This window comes from Camelus dromedarius, chromosome 10 (genome assembly GCF_036321535.1).
Source record: "Camelus dromedarius isolate mCamDro1 chromosome 10, mCamDro1.pat, whole genome shotgun sequence".
Taxonomy (NCBI): Eukaryota; Metazoa; Chordata; class Mammalia; order Artiodactyla; family Camelidae; genus Camelus; species Camelus dromedarius.
In genome coordinates, this window is record NC_087445.1 from 58,215,678 (window position 1) to 58,227,973 (window position 12,296).

The following is a 12,296-nucleotide window of genomic DNA, read 5'->3' on the forward strand; positions in this document are numbered from 1 at the left end:
GAGCATAAAGCACAAGGATTCACTGTATAAGTACACTGATAGTTTCAGTAATTAAGTTTCTTAATTTGATCTTCAACAAATATTTTCTGTGTATACAAATAGTTCACAATAGTTCACAATTTATTGATATTTCCTCTTGGTAACAGTTTCCACTTTTATGTTAAACTAATAAGCCTCTTGATCTGAACTCTTCTCTGAAGATTCCTGAAGGAGTGTTTAAATAAAACCACACATTGAGACCTGGGTATAGCTCAGTGGTAGAGCACATACTTAGTGTGCATGAGGTCCCGGGTTCAATCCCCACTACCTCCATTAAAAAAAAAAATTTTTTTTAACTATATGGAAGCATGATCTTTAAACTTAGACAATACATGCCAATACATACACTAGATGAATTAGAATAAACAGAAAGATGATATACTCAATGTGGGCTTTTACTTCAATTAATTCTGTAAATTTAAGATTATTTTGTATGAATGAGACAGTATACTTATGAATGTAAAAGTAATATAGTTTCATTGAAAATAAGTCAGAAATAAAGGGAAAATTTGGATAAGAGATAAAAATCACCCCAAGTTCCATGTCTTAGGGAAAATCATTATTAACAAAGTTTGGCAGGTCTCTTTCTATGCATATTGTATACACATACTCTAGGCAATAGAGAATATGCTATATTCACACTATAACCGTATTTTATATGCTGTTTTCCACTGAACATTATGCCATAATGATTTTTTGTTATTACAACCCTTTGGAAATGTAATATTTAATGGCTTCATCTTACGTAATCTTATAAATACACCATGAATTCCATAACCGATTCCAGGATTTTTCATCATATAAGTCGTTGCTGACTTTTAATATTAAAAATGCTGTGATAATAATCCTGATGCATAGATCTCTGCCTCAAGTCAGATTTTTTTTTTTAAAGGAATTGCTTCTTAGGCAAGGAATTACTGAAGTAAAATACAGGCATGCATATTTTAAAAGTTTTTGATACATGTTGCCAATCATTTTGAAGAAAGGTTGCACTAGTTTATAGTTTATATTCTGGGCATTTCATATAAATAGAATCTGACCATATATGGTTTTTCAGTCCCCTACAGAAGTTCAAGAAAATGATTTTATCTAATAGCCAGTTGCATATTTTCATTACAACAAGTGCTACCACCACCAGCATCACCACCATAACCTTTGCCAAGTCAGCAGGTGAAAATTTACATCATTTTTTTATAATTAGTGAGGCTACTCAGTTTTTATCTGTATTTCTTCTCAGGAGAATTGTTCATATCACTGCCCAAAGAAAAACGTTTTTCTCATGTTTCTCTATTAAATTCTAATATTTTAGAATATTATTTTGTCATGTACTTTTTTTTTTTTGTCTGGTTTTATAATGTAGTTTATGTTAATTTTTGACTTGTGAGAGAAGTTTCCACATTTTTGTAGTCAAAGATATTTGTTTCTTTTGTGAGTCCTTTCAAATGTTATTTCAAAATTATTTTTTAAAGTGTACAATTCAGTGGTTTTCAGTATACAATTCACAAAGTTGCGCAACCACTGCCACTATCTAATTGCAGAATATTTCATCAGCTTCTCCCCCAAACAGTCCTGTACTATTAGTCATTACTCCTCATCCTCTCCCTCCTCATCCCCGGTCCTTATAGACTTGCCTGTTCTGGGCATTTCATATAAATAGAATCTAACAATATATGGTTTTTTGCATCTGTCTTCTTTCACTTAACATAATGTTTTCAAGGCTCCCAAGGGTAAGGTCAGCCTTTGTTTTTGTCACCTTTTGACCATGTTTGGTTTTGCTACATCCTTTGTCTTTTTTGAGAAGCCACAGAAACTTAAGATTTATTTGGCAATAGTACAGCTTAACCCACTGGCTTCAGTGAATTTGCTGTCCAGCTTTTATTGCCTCCTACATCAGAGCATTAAGCATGATGGGTATTTGTTTGAAAAGGAAAAGCTTTACTACCATAAAGAAGTGTCTTTTCCGTCTGAGTTTTAGAGATCTTATCAAGAATAGATATTACATTTTTCTGAAAGCTTTTCCTGCATCTCTTGAAATGATCGCATGGCTTTGAGTACTTGATGTTCCAATGATTCAGAGTAGGAGTAACTTTACTATGGTTGGACAATTTTTTCATTCTTGTGGCAAAAAAGAAAATCATATTCCACTTAACTGGCATGTATTCTTGAATCTGTCTTTATTTATAGTTGTTAACTATTTTATGTTTGCCATATGGATGGATATTCCAAAGTCAGGAAGTAGTGTTTGAATACACTGAAAAAAGCACAAATGTTTGGGACCAGCATATCTGAATTTTAATTCAGATCCCAATACTTATAATTCTCTGACCTTGGGCATTTCTCTTTCTTATCTTCATTATGCATTATTTTTTGTAGGTTTTTAACCATATATGTATGGGAAATTTTATATCTACTTTCCCCCTTACTTAACCTTACACTACATGCATTTTCCATGTTATTGCATTATCTTTGAAGGCTGTGTGACACATGATTCAGAAATGTGCTTAAGGTATCTATCATAAGTTAGAGTTCCTTATTTTGGGGCCTTTCATCCATGTCCACAATTGTAATAATGCTGCGATGAGCTTTGTTAACACCTGAAACTTGTGCTGTATTAGCTCAAAGCATATAAATACACTTGTAAGGATACATGGTTGAAGTGCTTTCTGGAATTATTGTACCAATTTACCATCTCACTGACAATATATAAAATTTCTTCTTTTAATCCCATATTTGCCCGCATTGTTTATTAACATTGAAAATAAGTCACTGCTGGTCTGATAAACAAAATGGTTTCTCACTGTTGTTTGAATTTGGATACCAAATTTGTAAGGTTGAACGTTTTCTCACACACATATGAATATATAGCATTTCTTTGGTGAGTTGTCTGTGTTCTCGAGTTCCATACATTTTTTCCAATTTATATAATAAAGACATTACATGAAGACATACAAATGGCCAATAGGCACATGAAAAAATGTTCAATATTGCTTATTATCAGAGAAATGCAAATCGAAACTACAATAAGGTACCACCTCACATCAGTCAGAATGACCATCATTAAAAAGTCCATAAACAGTAAATGTTGGGGAGGCTGTGGAGAAAAGGGAACCCTCCTACACTGCTGGTGAGAATGTAGTTTGGTGCAGCCATTATGGAAAACAGTATCGTGATTCCTTAAAAAATTGAAAATAGACTTACTATATGATCCAGCAACCCCATTCCTGGGAATATATCTGGAGGGAACTCTAATTTGAAAAGATACATGCACCCCAATGTTCACAGCAGCACTATTTATAATAGCCAAGACATGGAAACAACCTAAATGTTCATGACAGATGACTGGATAAAGATGTGGTATATTTATACAATGGAATACTACTCGGCCATAAAACAGAATAAAATAATGCCATTTGCAGCAACATGGATGGACCTGGAGATTGTCATTCTAAGTAAGTCAGAAAGAGAAAGAAACATATCATATGATATCATTTATACGTGGAATCGGAAAAAAAAAAGACATAAATGAACTTATTTACAAAACAGAAACAGACTCACAGACCTAGAAAACAAACTTATGGGAAAAGGGGGTCGGAAGGGGTAAATCATGAGTTCAAGATGTGCAGATACTAACTACTAAATATAAAGTAGATAAACAACACGTTTATACTGTAGAGCACAGGGAGCTATACTCAATATCCTGTAGTAACCTATAATGAAAAAGAATATGAAAAGGAATATCTGTATGTATATGTATGACTGAAACATTATGCTGTGCAACAAAAATTGATATAACATTGTAAACTAACTGTACTTCAAAAAAAATTTCAATAAAACATTATTACTTGGTCTGTCATAAAAATACATCTTTCCATTCTGATTATGAACTTCTGAATGACAGCCCAAACTTTCTATTTATTTATGGTATTAAATGTTTATCATTCCTACTGTGATTTTTCTGTAACTTCCAAGTTTAGAAGGTTCTTTTAAGCATTCAAATATTTGAGAAAAATTAATTCTAAAACCCATTTTTATGGTTTTAATATCAATGTTCACCAACCTAATCCACCTTGAGTTTCTTTTTATGTGGTGAGAATATAAACTAAAAGATTTAAAAAATTTTGACCAATTGTCTAACATCAGTCACTCAATATTTCTCATTTTCTAGTATTTTTACAACAAAAATTCCACTGTTGATGTTTTCTTGATGTTTTATGAGTTTTTAAATAGAATATTTAAATTGATAGGTGTAGACTTTCACACTGATGCTTTTGCAATTCTTGATCTAGCATCACTATTTTAATTAGTGCAGCTTTTTATTATGTTTTGATTTTCAGTAAAGACAGTCCTTTTCATTATTTTTCTTTAAAATAGTTTACTTTCCTTTTTTTCTCCTTAATGAACATTAGGATAAATAATTTGGTCATGTTCCAAGAACAAAAATCCAATATGTCAAGTATGATTGGAATTACATTACCACTGTTGACTGTGATTTTCCCATTTTAAACAAAATCGAGTATTTTGGCTTTCTTCCCTCAGAAGTCTGGGGAAGTCTTTATCCCGGGAGAAGGATAGTGATGGAGTTAACGGTGAAGCCGTGGGACCAAGGGGCAGCTCAGCTCTGCCTTGTGCAAATTCAATTCTTTTCTTGCAGGTGGAGCCAGGAGCACAGGTCTGGGAGCTTCTCCCATCTGTCTTTCTCCTTCCCTTTCCCTGTCTTCCTATTCCTATCTCCTTTATCCCAAAGCTGTGAGTAGTGGGATTATGACCCAGAAATAAGCTCTCTATTAATCTTCCAGTTCTTGAATTTCTTATTCCAGCTGTGAGAAGGAAGAGGAGCATTTTATTTGGTGAACCATGGTCACTATGCTCTTCCCCTCTGATCCACTAAGTCGATGCCTGTAGCCTTCCAAATGCTGGGGAAGGAATTAGCCAGGCTGCCCTCAGCACCAGGACAGACAGCATTTTGTATGGAGGGTAGTATGTGCAATAGTTACTTTCTGATTAAACAAAAGGGAATCTTTATTGTGACACATACTGTAAAGAAGATGGAGCTCGAAGGATGGGGTCTCCTCTACTGTAATTTCTTTGTACGCTACATATGGTCCTGTATTGTGGTGCCAGTAACAAAGGTTAAAGATCATCATGAATCCTGTCAACTATGCCAAAAAAAAAAAAAAAAGCAAAAATAGATCATCAAACCTCTTTGTTATTCCCTGGCCACCTCACAAAATGGCACTATCCAATAAACAAAAAAAAAATTTTTTTTTATTTAGTAGCAAAATATATTTTAATTGAAAAATCATTTTAAGTAACTGAATAAAAATGTGTACCAGGAACTTTTTCAATAGACAGCAGAGTATGTACATTTGTGAGAGTGGAGCAGCATCTATTGAATATATTTTTGTATAGAAAATACAGGCATATTTAAAAATGGAAACATGTCAGAAAGGCTGTCACAAGAAATAACAAAAGATAACACAAGATCAAAAGGGAAACCCAAAGCGAACAAGTTGACGAAAACAGAACAAGACCCAGCACCGTGTTGGAATTTCTTTGCGTAAGTTCCAGGATGTCCAGGACGACCGGGAAGAGATGATCCTGCTTTTAGGAGAGCTGGCTGGTTGTGCGGTGGCTAAAACCCAGTCCTCCTTTTCCTGGAACAAAAAAATAAAGAGATTCAACCGAAGAGACTGAACTGAAGGGGCAACGGCTGTTCAGTAGCTGCTTAAAACGGGATTGGACGTCTCAGACATCTGGGCATCATTTGAGACGTTGTTTGTATGGATGAGGGTTACTCCTTGAGAGAACGAGGGGCGTGAAGAAATGTGAAGGTGCGGAGAGATCTGAGAATCAGGATACCTGAGTTTTAGTCCTGACTCGGTCCCTAGTTTCCTTCTCATAATCCGCTCACCTGCAAAACGAGGGGTTTGGACGTCGTGAACTTGAAGGTCTCTGACAGGACTAACCATCTATGGTTTTTATTGATGGCATTTGTTTAGGACCAACGTTCTGCACACAGAGATCAGAGAAAACACAATCTCTTTTCTTAAGGCTGAACTTTCTGGGAATGGTCCCAGCTCAGTCTTATTCGTCAGTGGGGAAAGCTGCAGGTGGAGGGACTTAATGAATGCCATGGAGTGTTTCTCCACCAGCTGTCACGGATGCCCGGAAATTGCCCTGTCAACAAGCATCGATTGAGCACCAATTTTTCTGTGCTGGTACTAAGTCTGAGGGAGACAATCTTTAAGGCACTCAAGCTCATGGGAGAGAAGGAAATTGAAAATTATTTGTAAACATTTACTGTTTTGATTTCAAAAGGGAAGTTTTCTCCCCTTCCCATTTCAGGGAATTGCACTCCACCTTTCTTTCTTCTGGGAACTGCCAGCCTCCTCTGCCCTTTACCCAGAGGTCAGGCAAAAGTTTTAGCAAAATGAATGACCTTTCGTGTTAGAACCTAGGACCACAGTTGACTGATCTGCTGTGGGGTCTTGAATCAATCTGGACTAGTGAGCTTTTCTCCTGGATTTTTAAATGGAGCTCTGTCCTTTTATGTGCACTGAACAGCAGAGGAAACCACTCTGCAGCAAAAGCGAGGACCGAGGAGATGCTGGAGAGAGGAGGTGAGACGGGAGGTGGAGAGGCTTCAGGCGGCTTTCAAGTCCTCAGTCTGGTCCTCCTGAAGCTCAGCCAACCCATGTCTTTGAGTTCCATACAAGGCCCCATTACGGTGATAACAAACCCCTTCCCCTTTGCTTAAGCCAGGTGGAGCTGCAGTAAGCGAGTCCTACCTAACACAGGTCTCCTAGAAAAATCCATCACAGTAGAAGGGGGCGGAGTTCTCTGGGTTGAAGTTGACCTTTCCATGAATGTGGGAAATGCCTCTCAGGTTAATTTGCCATCATTTTTTTTGGATTCCTTTATCACTCTTTTGCATTAATATATAGATTTTGTTCTTTTTATTCATGGAGAATATTTTCACATAAGCGAATAACTACCTTTCCCCTAGTCAAGAAGGAGCTCCTATGGGAGGACAGTTGACCATGAGCAATGTGGGGGTTAGAGGCGCCAACCTTCCACGCAGTCAAAAATCGGTGTGTAACTTTATAGTCAGCTCTCTGTGTCTGTGGTTCCGCATCCACGGATTCAACCAACTGCAGATTGTGTTGGACTGTAGTATGTATTTATTGAAACAAGTCTGGAAGACCCACACAGTTCAAATCTATCCTGTTTAAAGGTCAACTCTATTTTGATATTAGGGAACCACACAAACTCTGAATCTCCTTTTCTCACCTGTAAGATGAAGAAGTTGAAACACAAGGTCTACGATAATAAGAATGTTGCAAATATTTCCTGCTCCTTTTTGAGTCACTGTCATTCTCATTCCTTATTTTTTCTCCTTTTCTTTGTTCTCTGTTTTTCCCCAGAAATCCTTTCCCACCTTACTCTCATTTTCTTAAGTTCTTTCAACTCTGCTCTCAGGTAAAACTAGCATCTTTATCTTGGGAGCTTCTAAACATACTTGTACAATTCAAATTTGTTTTTTGAGGTTCAGTTTCTTCCCCCTCTGCAGAGATGGCATATACTTGAGATGATATGAAGAAATTCAGTGTCATGAGACAGTTTTTTGTTGTTGTTGTTGTTAATTCAGTTTGTATTTAAATAGGTTTTTGTCTTTGCAAGTTGACTTTCATATTCCAATCAAAATGAAATAAAAGGCCACGGGAAAATGAAAGCTCTTCTCAGTTAACTAAATTTCCCACTTATAAAAATGAGTATGAAAGTATCCCTTTGTTTTTAATGATTCCTATAAGATGGAAGTAAATGTACATAATACAAATCTAAGTGATGTAATATAATTCTCCATACTCCAAAATAGAGCTGGTAATGTTCCAACACTGCAATATTTGTGAGAACAATGTTTTAATATTGAAAATATTTTATCAATAGTCTGATGAAATATGTAATCAAAATGGTACAGTATTGGCTTAATAAGAGACACATAGTTCAATGAAACAGAATAGAGAACCGAGAAATAAATCCACACATATATGATCAATTAATTTATGACAAGGGAGCCAAGAATATACAATGGGGAAGGATAGTCTCTTTGATAAATGGTGTTGGGAAGACTGGACAGCCACATGCAAAAGAATGAAACTAGACTGCTATATTACACAAATTACACATACACAAAAATTAACTTAAAATGAATTAAAGACTTGAACGTAAGACTTGAAACCATAAAACTCCTAGAAGAAAATGTAGGTGGTAGGCTTCTTGACCTCAACCTTGAAGATGATTTTTTTGGGGGGATTTGACACCAAAAGCAAAAATAAACAAGTGGGACTACATCAAACTAAAAAGCTTCTGCACAGCAAAGGGAAGCATCAACAAAATAAAGACAATCCACTGAGTGGCAGAAAATATTTGCAAACCATATATCTGATAAGGGGCTAATATCCAAAATATTCCAAAAGGAATGGGCACAGGGTCCAAATAGACATTTTTCCACAGAAGACTTAACAGAAGGCCAACAGGTAGGTACATAAAAAGATGATTAACATCACTAATCATCAGGAAATGCAAATTAAAACCACACTGAGATGTCATCTCATACATGTTAGAATGGCTGTTATCAAAAAGACAACAAATAACAAGTGCTGTTGAGGATGTTGAGAAAAGGGAACACTGGTGGGAATGTAAATTGGTGCAGTCACTGTGGAAAACAGAATGGAGGTTCCTAAAAAATTTAAAATAAAACTACCATATGTTCTAAGGTACGCTTCTGGGTATCCATCAGAAGAAAACAAAAACACAAACTCAAAAAGATATCTGCACCTCCATGTTCATTTCAGCATTATTTACAATAGCCAAAACATGGAAACAACCTACGTGTCCACTGATAATTGAATGCATAAAGAAAATGTGAAATACACACAATGGAATATTATTCAGCCATAAAAAGGAATGGAAATCTTGCCATTTGAGACAACATGGACGGACCTTGACAGCATTATGTTAAGTTAAATGAATCAAATACCATATGATCTCACATGTATGTGGAATCTAAAAACCAAAACCAAAGCCAAACATACAGATACAGAAAACAGACTAGCAGTTGCCAGAGGTGGGGGTAGGGGGTGAGGGAAATGGGTGAAAGGAGTCAAAAGATACAAACTTCCAGTTATAAAATAAATTAAGTCATGGGGATGTCATGTACAGTAATGGCAATTATAATGAATAAAACATTGCATTGGACATTTGAAAGTTGCTAAGAGAGTAAATCTCCAAAGTTCTCGTCACAAGGAAAAAATCTTTGTAACTATGTACGGTCACAATGTTACCTAGACACTGTGGTGATCATTGCGCAACAGATACACAAATCTTGAGTCGTTTCATTGTACACCTGAAACTACTGTAATGTTGTATGCAATTATACCTCAATAGAAAAGTTTAAATTATTTTAAAGCTATTTTCCCTTGATTCATTTTTGTGATAATCTTCTCCCAACTATGATGTTTACCTGGTTAGAAATGGGAATTGCTAGAATGTATTTTTACATAAATTTTCTTGCAGTCAATTAAATCCTGAATATATATATACAGTAAAATATATGAAACAAAAATTTTGACTTTAAAAGTAAACAGTCCTTGTAAAATGACTATAACTCAATAAAAAAATGTTAAAAAAATTCTTATCATCAATTTCAATACTATTTTTTATTGTTATCAGGAATGCAAATGAACATCGATAAAATGTACTGAGTTTATTCTGCATCCTTGCATCCAAAGGATGCCAGCTTCTGTTCAAGAAGGCAGTTGGTTTATTTGTTTAATTAAGCCTTGTTTCTTTTTTTTTATTGTGGGAAAATATGGCGTGCTTCACAAATTTACATGTCCTTGTGCAAAGGCCATGCTAATCTTCTCTGCATTGTTCCCATTTTAGTACCTGTGTTGCAAAAGTGAGCACAAGATGATTTGTGTTTTGTTTTGGTTTTTTTTTGAGAAATCATTGTTTTATTTGCCAATCCTTAACTCATGTTTCCTTGTGTTGGCTTTAGTTGAGATTTAGAGAGTATCTCGAAATGGGTGATTTTGGATACAAAATGCTTACATTTGAACTAGAGATACCTTCTGACTCTTGAGACAGTGTAACTTGAATTTCAGTCTCTTAATGTTAGATACACAGGAGTTTTGGTTGTCTTACCTGGAACAGTCATGTCCTGTCCAAGCCGAGAGACAGTGGCATCGGTTTGGTCTGACGCATTTTCCACCATTTAAGCAGGGAGACTGGCAAACAGCTGGGATGAAAAATGCATGCATTTATTGAATTAATACTTAGCAGTTCTGAAGATGTCCATGAAGACATGGAGAATAAGGTTTGACTCTGTTTTCTGCTCCAGCCACCGCCATTCCCCAGGGACTACCTTTTGCATTTCTGCCACTTTGCTCGACCTCATGTCATTATGTGGGATGACCTCCCTTTTCCCTTCCCAGCTAGTCAATTTCCATATTTAAGTCCCAGGTCAAGATCTCCCTACATACTGAAACCTTTGCTGATAACTCCAAGTCCAGTGATTTTTCTCTTCTTTAATCTTTTTCTTTATGCAACCAATTTGACACACTGTTTTGAGCCGCAAATTATTCATATGTGCAATTAAATTGTAAATCTCTTGAGGGAGCTAGCACTGCACTCTGTGATCGACTGAGTCGTTCCATCAGACATCAGAGCTTATGGCGATAAACCAGGAACGTTGATGGTCTAAAATAACCGATGGCTCAAAAGCCCTTTGTGTTTCCTAGGAGACAAACTTCATGGCTTTTTAACCAACTTTAACTGGAATTACAGAACCTGAAGTCTGTTTGGGTTCTGAATTAGCCTAAAAATTTAGCTACAGATGAAATCCTGAGTGGACACCTAGAGATTTACCAGACAGATATCTTTCTCACAAATCCACAGTCTCATAATCAAAGTCTTCCCCGGTATCAATCTATTAGTTAAAAAGAAAAAAACCAAAACCCTAAAGATGCTAAAAACTGATAAAGATCTAACACCAACAAATTTAACGTATCAAAGAGAAAATAAAATGCCTGTTGGGAGAAAGCTGGAAAAGAGAAACATTTCAGTCTCATCATTTTGGCCTCATTAGAGCTTGGAAATGTAGCCTTCCCCAGCTGAAAAACTCAACTTTGGTGAGATATTAAACAAATGTCACTGTTTAAATCATTCATTCATAAAATATGTGGAAAATGCCAGCAAACCAGGCACTTGACAAGCATGGAAAGAGAGAATAAGAAACAAAATACAGTCTTGGCCCTTGGAGAGCTTTCTTCGTAAGCAGGCCAACAGAATGCGCATATTTGCAATATAACGAAAAGGAAATTATGAAACAAAGCAGGGTTAAAAATAGCAAAAATAAAACCAAATAATCCACAACTAATTCTCCATAAATTCTGCAATATATATACATATAAAACTACTCCTTTTCAAGAGTGTGATTTAGCAGTACCTGACTGTGCTAGCAAATTTGTCATTATTTTCACTTCCCTGTCTCAAAGCCTGTATCCTCCTCCATCCTGATAACATGCGTGCCTCCAATGTTCCATTCTGGGCTACCTTCTCCTGCTATGTGTCTTCTGCCCAGTCTTATTTTTACCCCCGTGAATAAGTTTTCCAAGGTTGACTTCCACATCTGATCTGGGAGCCTAAACCATCACCCCGTTGCCCGTCAGACCTCTCCCTTATATGTTCCCCAGGCCCCTCAAACTCAGCACATCCATACTTAACTCCTTACCTGTACCTTCACACCTGTTCCTCATGGTTTCTCTATCTCAGCAAATGGTACCACCTTCCACCAGGAACCCAAACTGGAAACGCGTCTTGACTCTTCTCAGACCTTTACTCTCATGATAAATCTATAGCCAAGGAGTGTTGATTCATCTCCCTAACTTCTCTCAAATTCATCTGTTTGGATCATCCTTTTTCCTGACTTTATTACCTCTTGCTTTGATAACTCCCTAACCAGTCTCCCTATTTTAAGCCGTGCTTTTTGCCTGCTTAAAAATCAGGACATTAAAAAGGTAAAAATATGTTCTTTTAAGTTTACTGATTTATCAGACAGTTACTGAAAAATCTATCCCATGCAGGTGCTATGCTAGGTACTGAGGATACAGAGATCACAAAGAAACATCCTGCCTTCAGTGGATATAATCTAGTGAGGGCAGGGACAGATACATAATCAAGCAATTAAATGGGTA

General features: G+C 36.2%; 1 protein-coding gene and 1 non-coding gene across 2 annotated transcripts in view; both read right to left on the bottom strand.

The window, feature by feature from the left end:
* Positions 1 to 2,302: 2,302 nt before the first annotated feature.
* The window catches only part of SVEP1 (sushi, von Willebrand factor type A, EGF and pentraxin domain containing 1), a 162,297-nt gene continuing 152,303 nt past the window's right edge, over positions 2,303 to 12,296 (bottom strand). The window contains exons 47-48 of the mRNA XM_010978720.3: positions 10,246 to 10,339; positions 2,303 to 5,693 (exon numbers count right to left, since the gene is read on the bottom strand). Coding sequence (XP_010977022.3) covers positions 5,672 to 5,693; positions 10,246 to 10,339 — 116 coding nt within the window. The 3' untranslated portion in view covers positions 2,303 to 5,671. The remainder of the gene's footprint in view (positions 5,694 to 10,245; positions 10,340 to 12,296) is intronic.
* LOC116152820 (U6 spliceosomal RNA) lies at positions 9,905 to 10,008 on the bottom strand. Its single transcript, XR_004136525.1, has one exon. It is a non-coding gene; the product is annotated as a U6 spliceosomal RNA (small nuclear RNA).